Source organism: Chaetodon trifascialis, chromosome 17 (assembly GCF_039877785.1).
Source record: "Chaetodon trifascialis isolate fChaTrf1 chromosome 17, fChaTrf1.hap1, whole genome shotgun sequence".
NCBI lineage: Eukaryota > Metazoa > Chordata > Actinopteri > Chaetodontiformes > Chaetodontidae > Chaetodon > Chaetodon trifascialis.
The window spans coordinates 10,928,980-10,950,148 of NC_092072.1; the positions used below are offsets into that span (position 1 = coordinate 10,928,980).

Here is a 21,169-nt window from a genome sequence, read left to right on the forward strand (position 1 = left end):
GCTATTTTCTAAAGGAATTCTTTTGCTGTTTTACAGAAAATAATTCTTTTCATGATGGATTATTCTGCCGAATTATCAGTTAATCGTTTGCTCAACAGAATAATGGTGGAAAATCTTTAGACAACAGAAGATATTTGTAGACGTGACCCTGGAATTTGAGCATAAAGTTTTTTGTTTTTTTTTTTTCTGCTCAGAGCAGACTAAGAAAACCTGAAAATATCCACATCTGTGAAACTGGACCAGATTTATTTTGGGCCATTTTTGCTTAAAAAATGTTGTTCCACTGATGGATTAACCTGCTAAAAGAATAATGGGGAAAAGTTTGCTGACGTCTTGGTTTATACGCAGGATCTCATCCAAATAAAAGACGGCTCCCCGTCTGCTTCGCTGAATTTCAAGATAAGCATCCTCCATTTTGGGAAATAGGTGTCATCTGATGGAAGGAGGTTACAGCAATACCTGGCTGTAAAACATTTGTCCCCCCCTCCCCAGGCATCTGTCTCTCCCTTACCACATACCTCCATCCATCCCCAGCCTCTCCCTCCTCCTCCTCCCCCACCTCCTCCTCCTCTCTCACTCACTGTGTGGCAGCAGTGGCTATCTGTTTTAAAGGGGGTGTGGCGCTCTGTCATTCAGCTGCATGTGTGTCCGTGAGTGTGCGTGTGTGCGTGTCAGTCTATCTCCCCACCCACCCAGCCTTCTCCCTGCCCATAGCCAGCAATTATGCCATCTCCCCAGCCACTTTACCTCTCGCTGCTGGCAGCCGTCCATCTCCGTGCCCATCACGCTTCCTGCCTCTCCCGCTCGCCGCCTGCATTATTTAACAAATGACATTATTCCCTCCTGTGTCCCGGCTTTCGCTCGTTCACCCACTCACCCTTCTCCCCGCTCCGTCACGGCCACACTCTTCCTCCTCCTCTCCCTCCACCCGACCGTCCTTCCGGTTGTCTCTCCCCGGATGCAGGGTTTCATTACACATCAATAGGACTCTGGTTACTGCCTTCTCCGCAAGCTCCTGTCTCCTCTCTCCCTCCCGCTGCTCAATCTCCTCGATGATGTATCTCCGCACCCCCACCCTCCTCACCGTAGCCTTTTTCTCCCCTCCTGTTCCCTCCATCCGTCTCTGTCCCCCTCTCTCTCACCATCTCCCTCTTTTCCGCTTTGTCCTTCCTGTCCCCTGCCCCCGTCTGTCTTAACTACCTACAGTATCTGTCACCCAAACCCCTCCCTCCCTCTTTTTCCATTCTTCCTCCGTCACCACCCTCCCTTCCTTCTCCCTCTGTCCTGTTTCCCGCCCTTCCTCTTCCGAAGCCACCGCATCTTCTTCATGTGCCTCCTGACTTCGCCATCTCCCTCCGCTATCCTCGTCTCCACACTCCTCTCCCCATTCTTTTCCCTTCCTCCCACTCCATTTCCCTGAGTGCTATTGATGGAGGAGCTGGCTGCCAGCCAGAAACCAGGAGGGGCTGAAGAGAGGGGTCCCTGTTCGCCCATTTCTCCGACTGTCCCCTCTCTTTCTCTTCCGGTCTGTCTGCCCGTCTCAGGACCTGCCGCTCCTGCCTGTTTTTATGCACGCCGTCCTCTTTCCTCCAGCGCTCACTCTGCTGTCACTCTGCTGTCTGTCTGTATTTCCCATGCCGCCAGCCCCTTGCCTGGCTGGAGTGGCAGCCGTGGCAGCTCCAACACTGCGTGGGCCCCTCTTTTCTCTCTCTGGAGTACCAGAGAGACGGATGGAAGGTGGGGAAAAAATAAGAGTAGCCGAAGGAGGGAGAGCTTAGGTCATCAACTGTGTCCTCGCGGGCTCTTTTCACACACCAGCTCAAGCCCTGCCAGTATCCCATCTTTGCCTTTTGATGCTTTAGATACACAGCCTTGGACTTCGCAAAGCAGATGCCACGTTTCCCAACTGCACATTGTTGCTGTGTGCCTTTGTTCTGGCTTGTGGTGAGTGTCATGCCATGCTGGTAGGCCTAATTTTGGAAGGAAGAGCAATATATTTGGGGCTATTTGAAATCTCGCCAGGCAGCAATTTTAGTATCTGCTTCTATCTGAAGAAAAAAAAAAACGCCTGGGAATGGGTACTATGGGGAGTTTCCCCGAAAAATAAAACTACCCATTGTTTCTTTTTATATTATCCCGCAGTTTTAATTGTATACAGGCACAGAGGATTACTTGAACAAAGGGCATGAAATAGAGTTTTAGTGCTCTTGTTTACAAGAGGGAAAGGGAGATTATGGTCTTGTATAACATTAGAACTTGAACTGAAATTTGTACAGAATTGTTCACTTATGAGAAGGAAGTCAAATGACAGATTACAAACAAGAAAGCATTTTTTCCACCGCTGTCTTCACAGCCCTTACACGCTTCCCTGTCCATTAGGTATGGCATTGCAGTCACTTTCACATTCAGCCTGTGTTTTTAAGTGTAATCAAGAACCTTTAAGGGGGCACTCTGTGCCCCTCGATGAGTCTTTCTTATGGCATGACTACTCCACTGTAGTTCCTCTTATTACTGCGGCTCGCACTAATAGGCTCTTCTCAGCACTGTGATATGCCATGTTACGCTATGTACCTCTGCTCACTCCCTCCTGCTCTCTCGAGACTTTGAGGTGAACATAGCGAGGCGATGGGCTTAGTTAAGCACGCATAAATCTGATTAGAAGCCCCCCCATAGGAGCAGCTACTGGGAGAGCACACCAGCCTCTGCTGCCCCATCCCGTTCCAGTCCGCCATGACTCCAGCTTCTTGTCGTAGGCCTCCACCAGCTCCAGGAGCCCCAGTTCAGCCACTGGCCTTTGGCTCTCTGCCTCGCTCATCCCCAGCCCTCTGCCCTCCCAAGATTCACAGCTCTGCCCCTCAGACGGGCGTTCGTGTGCAACCAGCATATGTCAAACAGCTCTTTGGAGGAATGGGGGTAGATGTAGGGGAGGACAACAGGGGGAGGGGACATGGGCCTCTGCCTGCTTTTGCGTTCTGTCATTTTTCCGAGCAATATTAAAGTTAATGAGGTCTCCAGCAAAACATATTGTCCACAAGTTGTGATAGGACTCTTTGTTGTGCTTGAACAAATGATCATTTTAAATCAGTTTTCCAAAATTAAACTAACTAAATGAAACACTTTTTCACGGTCACAGAAGTGCTCAGAAATGTGTCAGCCTGTTAGAATTCATCCTAAAAAAAGTGCCAAAAATCTTTCACAAATGCAGATTAAATGAAATCTACGTTCACTTGAAAAGGGACAACTTCAAAGACTCTCAAGTGAAACTCTTGATTGATTAAAGGCACCAAGATGTCAGGCCTTCGTGCAAACCGTGACATTGTAAGGCAGTGATTCACCCGAGCCCTATAGACTTACAGGCTCTCCAGTGCCAACATAAAGCATTGACAGCAATGCGATGGCCTTACTCATCACGCCCGCGCTTGTTAACTCTCTGACCGCAACGATCTGTGTGTGATGACTGTACCTCCGCTCTCAGGTGCTGACCTGCCCTGCGTGTGTGAGGGAAAACCAGCAAGCCTGTGTGTCTGCGCAGCAATGAGAGAGTGTGACTGTGTGTGTGTGCTCCTTCAGCCCAAAGCACATTTATAAATCTCACTTAAATCATATGTTTGAAAACTCCTTTTACCTGCTCCACAACTGCTCATCTTCATCCTGTCTCCTACGCTGTCATTTGATCTCGCTGCTCCCCTCCCCGTCCCAGCTTCCTCAGACAACACAATGCCTGGGCTTGTTCCACAGTAGCCTCCTCGCTAACAGGATATCATTCGAGTTGCCACTTATCCTAACCTGCGCTCCACTGTCGTTATTATCTTAATTTCCTTTTGACACCCGCTATTAGGAGTTTGCGGTGCGGGGTGAGTGACAGATCCCTCCGACGCATCAGTCAAATGGAATTTCACTGGGTGTGCAGGGAAGGCGATGAACTAGGAATCCCTCAGCCAATGAGAGAGTGGCATACCCACGGAAAGGTGAATGAAAGGGTTTATGACAGCGGCGCTCTTGGTTAAACAAACCACTGGGAGCTTGACTGTTCAGTGAGTCATCATTTTGTTTTTGCAACATCAACGTGAATAATTTAACAACCCGCCATACCGACGTCCAGCCAGGCATGAATGCTTGTCAGAACGGGTCAAAACGCCATTAATTACAGCCGGTGTCAAGCGTTTGATTGCTGGCTGGTATAAATCTCCAGCTTGCGGCTCTGCGAAGTGATATTTCAGCGCAGTTTTGAACACGCGACCGCGCCTCCGTCTCCAGTCTGTCTCCTTTGCGGCATTCTTCTTGTAAGGCTTTGAACGCCCCCCCCCCGTCGTTTCCCCCGATAAGTTTGCTCGCTCACATGCGGTTGTTGAATCAGACAAGCCCGTGCGACACATTCCAGGAACTGCCCACGAGGACATCAAGCCTTGTGATATCTATTTAATTTGGTTGTCTCCCTTAATTACCATTGACTTCCACTCCTCTGTTTGACCTAATTTGAATTCTCGGTGCCTGTTGTTGCTTTTGATTTAAGGATCTGTCTGGGGGCTTATTTTGTTTGTCTGAGTTGCTTGCTAAATATTTAATTAGGGCTCTGTCAATTGGGCTCACTAAGAATGTCAAGTCCAGCAATATCTGCTCACCTCCCTCACTGCCGCAGGCTTGTTTTTTTTCTTTATTTTATCCCTTGTCAAAGGGCACACATCACGTACGTCAGCAGAGAACAGCGGTTGCATTCGACGAGGGGAAATGTGGACAGAAATATGAATAAGTAACTCGCCTCACTCCCAGGCTTAAACCCCTACGATGCTGCAATAGATGTGGCAATAAGTGATGTTGAAGGACTGCGTGTGAGTTTCAGTCACAATCGCTGCACAGTGGACGACACGTCACTCCGTTTGCACTGACTGCAGATGCTTTTGGCTCAGGATCTCGGTGCATTTGTGTAGCGTAGATGCTTGAATAATTTGTCCTCTTTGCATTCATCAACTTCTCTCCCTCTCTCGCTTTTTCTTCCATATTCTGTTCGCTCTGCACTGTCATATAAAGCAGACCCACCATAAAATCATATCAAAAGAAATGCATCTGCTCTGCCCTCAGCCCCCTCCACTGCGTCAAATCAAAAACAGAAGGCTTTATTAACACTGTCAGATGAAAACACTGTTTTTTCCCTTAAGACTCCAGCTGTGTTTAATGCAACGTTAAATTCCCAGGATCATACAGTAGAAGATAAACACCATGGCAGATCTGCGGAGGTGGTTGGTCAAGTTTTTGGCGGTAACCCTTTTGGCGCTCCTCTCCCCAGGTGCTTCTCTCCTAGCCAATGGGCAGCTGAACGGCTCGGGGTCAAAGGGCAGCCACAAAGAAGACGGGTCCTTGCGCTCTCAGGGCCTGGACGGCGGCAAGTACGGCGAGGATGGCCCAGCAAAGAAGAGGTGAGACTGCACGACCGTTTGTGTGTGTAATCCTGTTTGCTGAGCTTTACAGAGCCATGAATCTTGCACTGGCGTAGAACCGCGAGCGTGCTGGTGTCTGCGTATGTGAGCTCGCATCAAAGGAGGCCGCTGCTGACGCTGCGAGTGTGCGAGGTTGCGAGCGTGACGAGAAACTTTGCACACACGTTGCCAACTGTAAGCGCAGCTCAGTTGTGATGAATTTCCCGAGCTCTGGGGGTTAAGAGGCTGCCACGTGATACCAGCTGCTTTCAACTCCTTACACACACATGCTTTATCTCCCTCTTTTTTCCCCTCGTTTGCTCTCCTTGTGTAATTCATTCTCTCCGTCTCCCCACACTTCCCCATGCATCCTCTCTAACAACATCCTCCAGCAAAATCAATTCAGAATGTTTCAGTGCTCCTGTTGTCCGTCGCTTTGATTTATAAACTTTGTGTATGCACTCTCTTTGTCATCTCTTTCTCTTCCCTCTTCTGGACAAGAGCAAGTTGCCCATTAGTTTAATAGAAGATGACAGTCAACAGAGGAGAGTAAATAATGCCACCCTGTAAAGGCCGCTGAGGTCTTTTAATGAGCACGCCCCCTCATCTTTTAATGCAAATGCCATTTCAGTCATTTATAATTAGCCACTTAAAGGAACGTTGCCTTGCATTTCCAAATGAATCATTTAAAAACCAAAGTTGTCGCAGAGCACAATAAGCTGTTAATTTCCAGCCGGCATAATTTTTTTTTTTTTTTTAAAAAGGAGGCATTTATATCACGAGTGAATTATTGAAATGGATTTTTGAAAAAAAAATTGTAATTTTCAGAGAGAGTGGTACAAAACACTGCTCGCTCTCTCTCTCTTGTTCTTGAAAAACGGAATAAAGGATTGTTGGAAAATGTGATGCTTCTAATGCATTCAGCATGAAGCCGGTTTTGAAATCACAAGCTGGAAAATATGATTTACAAATAATCACGCTCTGAAGAGTGTACAGCGGATTAAAATGGCTGTTGTGATGCTGTTCCCTGTGCCGCACAACTACGTGCACGCGCACACGTAACGCACATTCATGCTTATGCATTTGTGGGAAAACCCAGCATCCATAAACCTTTTCCTGATATTCTTCTAGCTACTGTAGGTGGCAGGTGTGTGTGTGAGCGTGGGTGCATGCCTGTGTGTTGTTTTGTTCTGTCACTGGTCTCTCGCTCACACACACACACACACACACACACACACACACACACACACACACACACACACACACACACCCCCACTCTGACAGGGCATCAAAGCATCAGTGTAAAGCGAGGGGCGGAGTCTGGGGGCCGGACAGCAGCAGATGTCCTTCTGTAATGAGCGGCCCATACAGGCTCCATTCACTGCGTGTCAAGCACCTGCCTAAGTCCTCCTCGCCGTCATTCGATACTGTAACCTCCAAATCTGAGCTCGGTCATTACGAGCTTTCACCTACCTGCCTTCGAAACGGGCCTCCGAAGCAGCTGATAGGACATTTTTTCAGGAGAGATTTTTTTTCTGCTAGTAGTAGAAAAAAAAAATCCTAACAGGTGATCTCGAAGTCAGCCGGGATAAATGAGGCTGAATTGTGCACATGAGAGAATAGCTGTAGCGGGGACTGCCTGACTGACAATAACACAAAGTGCTGAATTGAAACAAAGTGACCCTCTGGCTCATATTATAGCAAAGTGTAAACACTCCACCAGCTGAGGAATAAGGTATAACAAGGACACTCTCGCACTTTTATTCTCTGTTGCTCTGGTGGCCTGTAGTGCCGTCTGTGTGTGTTGAGCGGAGTTCAGTTAGAGGCCAGCCTGATCCGTGGTTTTCATTAGTCTGCTCCACACACACACGCACACAAACACACACAGCAGGACTGAATGAAGAAAGGCTCTCTATCTGATGCTAATGAAACACAAGCCTAGCCAGTGCTTGGCAATGCCTCACGCTCTCTTAAAAAGCTTATTGTGTGTGTGTGTGTGTGTGTGTGGGTGTGGGTGTGGGTGTGGGTGTGTGTGCGCTTTATGTGTGAAGGATGACTCCGGTGCCCTGGCATGGCTGCCCTGCACTGTTCCTGAACAGCACTAATTGAGATAATGCCAGGAGCTTTTACACCTGGCAATAGCCAAAACAGAAGGGAGGGGCGGCGGCGGCCTAGCGAGTTCCAGTTTTGAGTGAAGAAAAAAGTTTCGCACTGTGGAGAGAGGATGAAGGGATAGAGGGTAGACAGAGAGGGGAAAGACTGGGAGGAGCAGCAGAGAGAGAGGGAGAGAGGAAGAGAGGCAGAGACAGAAGGACAGGTGCGAGTGATTTTTGGCAGGAAGCGGCCCCCTTTAGAAGTCTTTGAGATCAACTCTGTGTTTGCCTTCCCATGCTCCTGAGATTGGCGGAGACTGGCAGCACATCCCCTCAGACATGCCAGCTCATTGTAGCCCTCTCCTACCAGCATGACCATATTCTCCAAATGGGGTTCCCCTGCCAAAAGTGGGCCCTGCGCACACACACACACACACACACACACACACACACACACACACACACACACACACACACACACACACACACACACACACACACAAAAACTTAAATTCACATCCCAGCACGGTCTCATCTCCTCTGCCATGGTTTAGTGACCTAGTTATATTCCTGCGCCTCTGTTCCTCCCCCACATTTGATTTAGGTTGAAGAGCGTGTGTGTATTTACCAGTCACTGAAGTGTCAAGACAGATCCCAGAGCAGGCTTTTTAAACGGTCTTTACCCCAAAGTTGGTGCCTTGGCTAGCAGAGCAGTGCAGGTATCCTTTAGCATTGCCTGATTGAAAAGATGTCTCCGTTGTTTTGCAGCTGAACACCGCTGTGTTGCTCCCTGCAGGACGTCTTGGGTTCAGTCATCAAACATGCTGCTCTTCTCCAATAAGCTGTCACAGTGTTGGCATTCAGTCAGCATCCTGTAAAGTCATAAATGAAATGAGTAAATCATTCATTTGCATTTTCATTCAGCGCTGCTGCTCTCACAGGTGCAGTCTAAACATGACTCCAGTGTGGTTTTCTGTTCTTTGAGCAGAGCATTTTGGGGGCTTTGACTGGAACACGTAGGTACTGAGTTACATTAATAATGCCACAGTCATTTATTAGCCTCTGAATGAAAGGAAAAACATCAAGAACATTTCATCTGGTGTGATTTAAGATCATCAGAATCTTAGATGAAATCAGAACCAGAAAAAATGAAATCCTGTGGTACATTTCAGGCTTATTTCAGCTCATCTGATTAATGCTTACTGGAGGTTTCCGTAGCCCCGCCCCCGGCGACTCGGCTATTAGTTGAACTGTGTGTGAGTTTAAAAAACTTGCAAAGCACTGTAAAAGTGTGGGGTAGAGCGCGTGTGGATCAGAAGTTGAGTGGCCCTCTTCAGCAGACTTCTTCACTTCATTTCTACGCTCTCTTTCTCGTCCCTCTTTTCTTTCCCCCTCTTTTTTCTCTCTCTCTCTTCACTGAACCCCACTTTTGGCTCCCTTTGAATCTGCTCTCTCTGTTGTCTCAGCCAAGACACACACTCACACACTCAGCTGCTGCCGCTTGTTTTGTTTCGACTTAATGAATGCCAAGTGTACACACACACACACACACACACACACACACACACACACACACACACACACACACACACACACACACACACACACACACACACACACACACACTTGTCTTGTCTAGCGTAACCAATGACTCTTGTCAGTAATGCATAATCACCATTTCCATTTATGAGGGATTACATGCATGTGCGCGCAGGCCTGCATGCACACACTGCAAATATGTGTGTGTGGTTGTTAATAGAGGACCATAATGTGTCTATTGATTTACTTAAGATGGTATTGTGAGTGAGCCTATATGCAGTGTAACACCTTGCTGTACTACTAATACTGATGTTGTATCCATACACGGTGGAGCAGCCACACTCACAAACAAATAGGCGTAGATTGAAAGCTGGACAGACCGTCCGCGGAGCTTTTATCTGGTCGGTCAGAATAGCATCTTTGGTTTTGCAGTCAAATGGTGGCTTTGTGTGCCTTTTTAAAAAAAAAAAAAAAAAAAAAAAAAAAAGCCCAGAGAAATTTGGAGCACGACCACAGTGTCTCCGCTCGCTCCACTACAGTTAAAAGCATCCCTCTCTTTGTTTTCTCTCTCTCGTCTTTCTCCGCGTCTGTCGGCGACTCACCCCTGCATGTCAGCATGTCAGTCCCCGAAATCTCCCCTAAACTCTCCTCTCATTGTCGCTGCAGCCTTATGAAAGCCTTCCGCTCCGCTGAAATGGCAGGGTGAAGGAGTATTAACCATCCACCGCAGTGCATAATGTCACTCAGCGCGCAAACTCGCTCCCATAATCACTGTCAAATACAAGCGCTAGCACTGTGATTGTTGCCCGGATTAACCGTGTTGCAACTGGTTTGCTTGGTGCTTCTTATGGCATAATGCGGCAAAGTCTAAATGGTTCATGGGATTTACCGCACACTGTTATTTTTGTATCAGGAGCAATTGAGGCTGCCAGTCAGAAAAGTCTTTTAATAGTTTCTGTCCCTTTTTAGCAGCAAAAGTATCTAAGATGACTCAGAATACTGCATGTGTACGTTAAAATAAGCTGATTTTGAGATGAAACCTCTCGATGAGAAGAGCCGTGTGTCAAGTTATGTGTTCCAGTAAAAGCCAGAAAGTATTCCTTTAAATGTTAGCTGGATAAAGCCAAAGGCAAGCAACGTATTACACCTTGCTGTGTTATTAAAGCCAGAGCTCAGATGGAGGGTGTGTGTGTGTGTGTGTTTGTGTGTGTGAAGGAAATAGTTTAAAAAGTGAAGCAGGAGGTGCCTCATTGCAGACTGCAGCGACTCACTGGCAGGGTCAGTCTCGTCATCTCGACCTGGGAGTCTTCTGGGTGAGAGATTGATCAGTTGGGAACGATGTGTGTGTGTGTGGTGCTTAGATCACCTTGCTTGTGTGTGCACACTTCAGTTTCTTTCAAATCTGTCTGCTCAGTTGTTCTAATTGCTGCACCGCAGGATACCAAGATACTTAAAACTGGAGCACATGAGAACAACAGAAATAGCTGCATGTGAGAATAAGAAAACGAATGTTTACTCTTCAGTTCATGGACCTAGTTTATCGCATTACCGCCCCACTGTCCTCTACTTGTCCCCAGTCCTTTGTTCGAGCCTCCTGTGTCTCTCACCCCAAGGCCTCAAGTCTCTGAGGGTCCACATACGGGACTCCAGCTTAATTAGACTGATTGCTAAGCACGTACAGAACCATCTCTGATGTTCATTGACCTAACCTGGCTGTGGTCAGCATCTCCCCGGAGTGATTTAAGGAGGACTTTAAGGTCAGAGGTCATAGGGTTTGAGTTCAGCCTCTGTTGTGAAGGGGTGGGGCAAACAGCCCCGAGCAGTGGACCTTGACTGCTAACAAAGCCTGCATTGAAGTGCATTGTTTCATCTTTTCTTTCTGGCCAAGAGCGAGAAGGAAGCCGAGCAGGAAGTGCTGTTAAATTCATTCTTTCTGGCTTCTGATTCACCACAAATTCAAAACTTCTGGCTTCGCGTGGGTGAAGCTCTTTCTGTGTCTTGAAGTTCTCTCAGAGGCGTTTAGCTTAAGTGTGGTGCCACTTCTGTACATTAGCACTTTTAAGGTGACACAGGGGACAATGGCTGACTGCCATGTGACCTAATATAGCATTTATATATTCACAGAGATACAGCTGAGCTTGATCTATTGTCAAGATGTCTTTTCTCTCCACATCTCCCTATCAGGCCATCTCCACTCTCATTGTTTCATTCAAAAAAAAAGGGGGGGGGGGGGGTGCAGGGCGAGTGAAAAGCCAAGGTTATATTTAAATATGCACCCCAGCCCTGCGATATCTTTAATCTCAAATGAATTTTAGCCTTATTGTGACTGCGTGAAGCGTATAGCTGTCACATCTGTTTTGGGACGCACAAACAATCACACCTCTGAATAACATGGTCACATTAATCTTGATGTCAACACCAAACAGTTGAGCCTTAAAACCACATGCTGACAAGATATACAGAAATTCTGTCGTAAATATACCCTGCTATCATGTTATTAAGGCCTGTTCCAGTGGGCTGCTGTGTCCTTATTTGTTCTCCCAGCAGCTTTGGCTCATTGACTAACAGTGGTGTTTGTGTTTGTTGTGCACATGCTCGGCCTATGCGCGACTGTGGTCTGTACAGAGGCTGTTTGCATGTACAAAGGTCACGAGGTCAGTGGGTCAGAGGAAGGCGGAGTGTTCAGTTATGACTGTTTACGCTGACCACACATCATCCCCTTCAGGGTTTGTGTTGGGAAACTGGTCTGAGCGTGTCACGGTGCACTTTCAACCCTGGTCGTTGCTCCCCACAGGCTAAGAAGTAACATCCGTAAACATCTGGAGCTCTTAAATGTGTCAAACTAAAAGGTATACAGTGAATTCACAGCTGACTGCCTGTAAAGAAAAGTTTGGTATTCGTGCTAAAACGTAGTAGCTTTGTCTTTTTCACGCGCGTGCTTTAATGCTCATATTCACACATACACATGGTGCCAATTACAGTGTGATCGCTGTGCATACACACAATTTATTTTCATTCCTTTATCTGCTGATGGATTTGATCTGAACAGGCTCTCAGGAAGCACACGCAGAAATAAATATAGATGAGAGGGCAGGGGCGCAGATTAAACACATACACATTTGGTGATGCTTAATCCCTGCGTATAAACATTTATACTCTTAGGTACATAAACATGTACATTCGTGTTGCCCTCATCAGGACAAAATGGACTCGAGCACGCACGCACGCACGCACGCACGCACTCTCTCTCTCTCTCTCTCTCTCTCTCTCTCTCTCTCTCTCTCTCTCTCTCTCTCTCTCTCTCTCTCTCTCTCTCTCTCTCACAGAGCCAGCTGCAGTGAGGTAGTCTTTTATCAGCACCATGTGGGCCATCTGGAGCCAATTAATACAGCCCCTAAGGTACAGACTCTGGATCAGCACTCTTCTCCTCACACAATAACCTTTACCATGGGAGGGAACGCAAAGTCTGACTCGAGCCCCGGCTCTTGCCAACATCGATCAAAGCCGTGAACACGCCGCGGATAAGCTCAAGACTGGGCTTGTGACATGTCTTGAGGATTACTTACACTGCTATGGATGCACTTACTGAATTCCTGAAATAAGCATATAGTTACTTAAACATGTTTGTTTTTGTTGTGTCTGGTGTTTTGCAATTAAGATAAGCAATTATTTCTCAATTAATGCAGCATTTTTGGCATCACCGGCGCCTGCTTGCATCCAAAGAACTTGGCAGCGTGAAGAGTGCAGAGTGCTTTAAAAGTCAGAGGCTGACACATTTGCGCAAATCAACACAGGGAATACTAGCTCCTGTTCCACACGCCAGCCTTCTCCAAGCATCGGGTTACAGCGTGACAGCAAAGGTCTGAAACCAAACCGCCGCTGCCACACGTAACAGCTGAGGCTCCCGTGTGGAAGCACGCAGTGTGCAGTGTGACCTCTTGTGACCTCAGGGCCGCAGATAGACTCCATGCTAAATGCCCTCTGACGCGAAGGTGCTCGGTCATCCAGCGTGTCATTCTATCCACCAATTCATTTAGATCTGATGTTATATTTGGTAGGAAAAAAGGGAAATTTCAGGCTAAAAGCAGAATATTGATATCTGGTGTTGATTACTTGTTTCAAGCTAGATTTCACCCATTAAGCAATTAAAGCTGCGTCATCAATAACATGCTGTTCGAGTTCAGGTCTCAGCAGTGTTTGTATCACTTCGTCCCCTCCGCTGCTCTAAATTATGTAGCGCTTGTTCTTGTGCACGTTGGGCTCCATTAGTGAATATTTGATATATTTAAAGAATTGAAAGATGCTGATATGCTGAGCCAACAGCTTATTCAATAAATCAAACGTGCACCAGAGGCTGCTTTTTCAACAATCACTCCCGCCTAATTGGCATTTAAAGCATTTTTTCCTTTGCATCTATTATAAGTGTTTTCTGCACAAATGAGTTGATATGCGGTTTAATAAATCAGCTGGTGTCAGCTCTGTACACACATACACACACACACACACACACACACACACACACACACACACACACACACACACACACACACACACACACACACGTGTGCTTAGTCATCTCGTTCCTTGTTCTGTGCACCCTGCTGATGTGCTTTGGCTGACACTAAACTGGTATAAGGAGCCAGTTGGAGGTTGGCGGTTCTCCTTCTCCTACACTGAGGGTTATTGAGTTATTGACTGAGTGCGAAGGAGAAATTCAGTTTTTGCTGGCTTCCCTCCACCAGGAGAGGTCAGAGACGAGGGTCTGATCAACATCCCTGCTAGAAGCTAACATTTTCCTGTAGGACAGGATGTCAGCGGTTTTCATATAAATATGGAGTTCTAATATGAATAAAGTGTAGTTTCTTCATTTTGAGCAGAATGCTTGTCATTCTGTTGTCTTTTGTTCGTTCTCTGTCTGCTCTGGTTGCTGGTTGGATGCAGCCTGACCAGTGCGTGAAGGACAGTGGAGTCAGATTCAGGGAAGACAGCATTGCAAAGCAGAGTAAAGGACAAAAATACAACATTAGACGCCACATCTGGTTCATGTTCAGCTAAGGCAGGCATGGTGTGAATCATGCCACATGCTGTATTAGATGTGTAGACTCTGGCCCTCCAAAAAAAAGCCTTTGGAGCATATTTTGGACTTTAGGTGCCAAAACTGGCCAAATGGTGTCAATACAAATCTGTGCAGTAGTGCACAAAGTAATCAAAGAAAAGCACAGCACAGGAAGGAAATGGGACAGGAGTCAATCACTGGGATGGGGTGGGACAGGGGTGTTATTGTGGGATGGGACAGGAGTGAAAATCCACTCCCCTGTCACCCTCTAATCCCTGGACCTCTTAGGAAGTGCAGCGTTGCTCAGAGACACTTCAGCAGGGTGGATGCTTGCCAACGCCCTCGAAACATAAGTCGAGATGACCACATTGAGGAGTCTTGCCATCACAGCAGTTCCCATGGAAACGGCCATTACTGGAAGGGTGTTGATAAGATGGGGACAGAAGAAGAGAGCTAGAAGTGTTTGATTGACAGGGACCGCGTGCATGTGTGGGATCCATGTCTGGCTCTGGCTGAGTGGGACACATTCAGCTCGCTGCAGCTCGTCTTCCTCTCTGTCCCAGGCCCTCTGTCCCTTCATCGCCGCCTCCTTCCCAATTTTCATCTTACTTCATTTTATGTGTTAGAAGGAAATCACAAATGGCCCTTTATGCTCTCCCTTTCTTCTCCCTCCTTTTGGTCTCATTCCCCACGATCGCTGGCTGACAGGATCGTCAAAATTTTCTCACTCCGTCTCTCTCAGAGATAATCAATGCCCCAGCAGCTACGGTGCCACGTGTAATATTAGACATTAGAGCAGCCCTTTGAAGGGTAGATGGCTGGGGGGTAGCAGGAAACGATGGAGGGAGGAAGGGATGGATGAAAGGTGGATTAGGACGGGATGAATGGGGACATCCTGCTGTAATCTCTTTGCTTTTTCTCCCTCTGTTGGGTCTCTCTTTCCTCTTTTCCCTCCCTGCGCCTCTCCAGCTCTCCTCTCATTCGCCTTCAATCAGAGCAATCAGGCTAATTTCAATTTACGTAAGCCTCGCTTACCTGCTACGGCGCTGCACCAGTATTCTATAGTTCAGCACGAATGGGAACATAGTGTACCCTGCACACATGGACACACACGCACACACAGGCAGCCCTCCTCTGGGCAGACAGAGGGTTAAATCAGAGGCTCATGTTACCCCTCAGCCTTCAGTGCAATGGCAGCATTTACACAAACAGTCATGCCCATGCAAATTGTTCCCATGCTGATTTCTCAATATTTACCTGGTCTCTGTGTGTGTGTGTGTGTGTGTGTGTGTGTGTGTGTGTGTGTGTGTGTGTGTGTGTGTGTGTGTGTGTGTGTGTGTGTGTGTGTGTGTGTGTGTGTGTGTGTGTGTGTGTGTGTGTGTGTGTGTGTCAGCCATACTCAAGCCCCTCATACAAGTGAAGAGATGTGGCTCAGCATCGATGTTTCTTCTTCTTCTTCTTCTTCTTCTTCTTCTTCTTCTTCTTCTTCTTCTTCTTCTTCTTCTTCTTCTTCTTCTTCTCCTTATTGACAAAACTCCGGGGGCAAGGCTTCACTGTTAACTAAGCGCTGCTATCATTGTTCTCCATGCTCTGATTTTCTGACACCCTTAATCGTGATAATAACAGTAATTCTGTTTTACCACCTGAACTCTATTTCACTGTCTGTCATCTTTAAAAGAATCAGCTACTGAAGTTGTCGTATCCACAGAGGAGGGTGATTCGGTTTTATTTATCCGTTCCCTCTGCTTTTGGATTCACTGCCAAACCCGTGTTATCACATCATCAGCGCAGCAGGTCTGTTTTTATTACCTTTTTATTAGACCGTCTTTGCTTTTAGCATGCCAATAAAGCAGGAAGATGACAACTGATAACGCACAGAGAAATGTACATAAATAGAAATTTAGTCCAATTACCAGAGATTACTTGTAACCACAAATGTATTTTCAGCGACTTTGGGAAAGCCCCCCCAGCGCATCTCCCATGTTAGTTAATAGGTAACAGATAACAGAGGATTGTCCCAGGAAAACCCGAGGCTTGTCTAAAGAGACTCTGGCTGACTGTCTAGACAGGATGTAGTAAGCACTTAGCTTTATTAGCTCATCTGTCTCTGTCCCCATTCTTTTGCACAGTTGCTTGCGCTTTACCTCTGTTGTCATACTGCCTGTTTTTTTCTTTTTGTGTGTGTAAATCTCTCTTTTTAAGCAGTTAAATAGAGTCCTATTCATCTGAGGCTGGTGCAATAAAACTATCCAGGGTTTAGCTTACCAAAGAGGCTTTTATGGAGAGCTCTCAGTCTCTCCCGTGCTTACTATTTAGAAAGTGTTCATAGCACAGCTTAGTCTGCACTGCTCCCTCCTCTGAGATATTGAATTGAAGGTGATTGAATTTATTGGATGGTGGGAGAGGTTTGGGTGCCTGCACGATTGAACCGTTAGCATAGCAACAGCTACACAACCATGCATACCTGCAGGTCCTCACACACGGCCGCGCTCATGTCTATGCAAGAGCAATTTTATTAATATGAAATTACTATTGATATGAAGGTGAAGTAAGGAGAAAGAGAGTGTGGGGTTTTGTGTGTGTGTGTGTGTGTTTAACAAACAGTCCCCTCAAGGTCTGGTAAAGCCTACAGGCACACATGTACTCATACAGCACACTTGACACTGCAAGCTTTTCTGTCTTCAAATTCTGAACTGAAAGAAGGATGTGAATAAGACGGGTCTTAGAGAGGAAAGACCATGGATGAACAACAAAGAACGCACTTGAACATGAAAGAGAGGCTGGCCTGACAGTGAGAGTGAGTGAAAAGGAAAATAAATGCTTTTAGAAGCATCTCCATAAACAGTTTTTGAAGTTTTACTGCCATGAAACGCAGTTCAGGACACGTAGCCAAGGCAGCGGCTCCAGGAGTGATTCCACAGGTAGAGATGCAGCAAACGGGCTGTGAAGTTAAACTGAAGCTTTGCACTGAAGTGTTCTGCAGAAAATCCTATAAAAGTCCTTTGATATCTTGACTACACAATAAATCAAACTTGGCTTAAATCCCAGTGAAGCCTCCATTGTAACTACAGTGTAAAGTCCCTTTTGTCTTCTTTTTTATTATAATTTGCCTGATGTTTTAAATATAAGTGTCTGCTTATGTGCAAGATAGTAGATATATATGTGTGTGTGTGTGCTGAAATAGCGTAGATGTAGCGGCGTGTTTGTGGTTAAAGTTGCCAAACGACTGATGTCTGTCATATCTCTGCGTAAACTCTGTGTCTTCCCTTCTCTCTTCCTCTCACACACTGCGTCTCACCCAGCCTTGCAGTCACGCTCACCTCCCTGCTTCCAGCCTCTGCACATCACCCTCCCACGGGCCCTTCCTCCCCTCTCTCCATCACTTCATCCCTTTCCATACCTCTCTCTGTCTGCATGCCCCATGCTCTCCATCCCCGGTGTTCACAGGCGAAGTTTTATTATGCCGTGCGTGCAGACTGAGAAGGTAAATGTTTCATGAGGCTAGACTTGATGTTGGGCAGGTATACGTGCGTTTGTGCTTTTTGCATGTGGGTGTATGTGGAAGTGTTTGCTTCTGTGCACATGTTGAATCCCTCCAGTCAGGCGACAACAGAAGGCCAGCCTAGCGGGTACAATGTGTGAAACAAAGAGGACTGTGCTTTTACCTCTCGCTTTTCTGATCTTTGGCCTTGTCTCTCCAGTCCCTTCCTTTATCTTTTGTTTCCTATCCTGTTCCAATATGCCCTTCGTCTATACCGGTTGACAACCTCAGCAAAAACCCGCTTCTCTCTTCTCTCTTCCATTCTTTGGTCGTATCTCAGCTCACGCTCGTGCTGCCTTCTTGCCCTCAATCTTATTTTTGCAAGTAAATCACTGCCTTGTGTGAAGTGACACCTGTCCTCATTGTTGTTTGCCGAGTGAATCGCCATGGTCTTTGTTCTGTAATACCAGGGGAACACGGCACCTCCCGTACGCACCTAGCTTTTACATGAATGTCGAAATAAGGCAGCACTGAAACACCTTGTATGCAGTAATATTAGTGATTAAACCTGTCACTGCCGCGCTTGTCTGGAGACTAAAAGCCTTAAATGATAAGCAGGGTGGACGTTTTGGAAAGACCATTTTTGTGTGTAATTGAATTCCGGCTTTCTAAAATGCAGAGCTGATCACAGTCGAAGCTTTTTGTTTACTGAGTGTTCTGATTGTAAACAAACTCGGCTTCGTTTTCTCACACCTCGAGGCCAAATGCGGCGCTTTGCCAATGTGCGTGCAATCATCTCCCAATTTCTCACATATTGAGCTTACACCCATGTCGCGGCAGGAAATTGACACGTTTTGACACCGCACTGTTCCCTGATTGAAGTGTAATCGGAACTCTGCACCTTTTCAGTGCACCAAATGCATTGTGGGAGCTCTCCAGACATGATCCTATCTTCCCTTACTTCAATCCGGTCCGTGACAAATTGACAAATAATACCAGGATATCACATTGCTTCTATCACTACTCTTCAACATTTTTAGCGTAGCTCTCTCTCTCTCACACACACACATACACACACACACACACACACACACACACACACACACACACACACACGGCTGCACTAATCGATTGAGGCCACTTGCCGGTTCATGCGGCCCCTGACAGTCTAGGACTTATATTGTTTGTGTGCGTGTGTGGGTGCATGCGCCTACATGTTAAGTGTGTGTGAGTGTCCACACCCAGGTGTGTGTGTGTGTGTTGTGTATGAGGGAGGTGGTGTGACAGGTAAGTCCATCGCTTTCCCTCAGACAGACATCGCTTCTTTAATATTCTCCTCCTTTCCTCGCCTCTGCCGACACCCACAGTGAAATAAAGAGAGAAAAGAGACGAGCAGAGAAAAATGAGAGAGACATATCAAAGGTTTGGTGCACCTCATTGGAAAGTAAGTGCAAGGTAGAGGGGGAAGGAGAAAGAGTGGAAAATAAAATGGTGGAAAGTGAGAAAGAGATGTAAGGGGCAAAAGATGGAGAGATGAAGAAATAAGTTTCTTCCGTTCTTGCAGACGGTGCCTGCGTGTTTGTTTATTACGAGCTGCCACCGCTGCTTCTGCTTTATGGACAGCTCAATTATCTTTCACTCGGTGCTCAGCAGGAATAAAAGAGGAACTTACTGCATGTACTTGTATCTGCAGCTACACACATGTCGTTGTTACACACAATGAAATACACTCAAAACACTCTGAACGCTGAATGACCATGTCAGCCGGTGAGTGCGTGGGCGCCTGCAAGTGATCATGATGTGCTCACACACACGCTCACACGCACACACACAAAGGTGATCAATTCTTCACTGCAGGATAATTGTCTCAGTAATCCACCCCACAGTGAGATGATGGCCACAGTAATAAAGATGAGCGAGTGTGCGTGTGTGTGTGCTCCTAAGTAAAATGTGTTATTTTAATCAGCTGCAGACTGCTTTGTCTTTTGCTGAGATGTATTGTGATGACTGATACCAGCTCCATACCTCATACAGCAGTAACCACACACTCCTGCACGTGTGTTTTTTCCCTAATGTATTTGATTGTTTGAAATCAATGTGATATATCTGACTAAGTCCTGTCGTGCTTGGGGCGTAAAATCTGATAAAATGCATTAACTTACCTTTTATCTTAGGCTAAGTCCACACTAATGTGTGTTCATTTTAAATCAGTGGTTTAAAATGAACAGACAAGCATTTTAGCACCGTATCAGAAATGACCCCGTCCAGACACACCTGAAAAGGCCTGTGACGTGACCACGTACACTGGGCAACAGCTGCTAGCATTGACAACAAGGTTAGCAACAGCTGTAATTTGTTATCCATGTTGAACTAACTGCTGGTAGGCTGATGCTGATTTCTTGTAGAAAAGGGTCACGTGAACGAAATGTACGAGTGTGAATGTAGCCTGAAGTGGTCGTGGCAGCCTCCTCGCCGTGGTGTCCCGCCGCTGTGGAGGAAACACCAGTGTGCTCGGCTGTAGTTCAGTAATGCATATCATTAACTCACTCTCCCCCCCTTCTTCTTCTCTGCCTCTCAGACCTCGGCTCCAGGCCCAGAGGAAGTTTGCCCAGTCACAGCCCAACTCGCCCAGCACTACGCCCGTCAAGGTGGCCGACCCGGGCAGCCTGAACACTGGCCTGGTCACCGTGCCCTCCGCATCCCTCTCAACCCTCGCCTCTTCTTCCCTGTCCTCTTCCATTCAGGACCTGTCCAGGCGCAAGCCCAAGACGGAGGACTTCCTCACCTTCCTCTGCCTCAGAGGTAAGACGCAGCAGATGGACACATAATTACATGCTCACCTGCAGCCAGTGGGGGACGTGAAGGGATGTTGTCAGACAAGGAAGCTGCAGATATGTCAGATGATACACAGGCTGGGGCTGGACAGCATTTTGCTACTGTTTGGCTGTCTCTAAATGAGCCTGCAGTATGTAAGCTTGTGAGCACATCCAGTAACTGTAATCAAGCATTTCCATGACCTGTCACACAATCCATGCAGCCTGAAATCTGGAAATCCTGAGCTGTGGTTAAACACATTGCCCTGCTCTTTATTATGGACACACACACGCACATAAAGAGGCGTACAGTTCAAGTACATTTTGTGAAGTCGAGTTTTGATCACCCGTCAGCCACACGCACACATACTACAAATAACTGTGTACTTGCCCCAGGCTAAGATTATCCTGCATTTCATCAGCTTACACATCTCTCCCTTCCTACCTTTCAACAACTATCTGTCTCTTTAACACCTTGCCCATCACCCTCCACCGCGGCAGCTGCTGTGCGTGCATGTCGTTCTCACACAGTCACACACACCCTCACACTACAAACACTACACAGGTTCATTGACACTATGTCGCACCTTCCATGTCAAATGAACTGTAAAAGCCACGGTGGAGTAATTAGAGAGTTGGAGTTGTGTGTGTGTTTGCAGCTCTCTCATGCTACAAACAGCAGCATTGTTTATTGGAAGTGTCTTAACAGGGAAAACTATTTGGGATGAATGCAGGCACTGAGATACTATCACACACCCATATAAACTGCCCGC

General features: G+C 46.8%; 1 protein-coding gene across 1 annotated transcript in view; it reads left to right on the forward strand.

Annotated features, from left to right (window-relative positions):
* jarid2b (jumonji and AT-rich interaction domain containing 2b) overlaps positions 1-21,169 on the forward strand; it is a 102,656-nt gene that overhangs the window by 52,634 nt on the left and 28,853 nt on the right. Inside the window, exons 3-4 of the mRNA XM_070984140.1 lie at positions 5,285-5,414; positions 20,162-20,385. Coding sequence (XP_070840241.1) covers positions 5,285-5,414; positions 20,162-20,385 — 354 coding nt within the window. The remainder of the gene's footprint in view (positions 1-5,284; positions 5,415-20,161; positions 20,386-21,169) is intronic.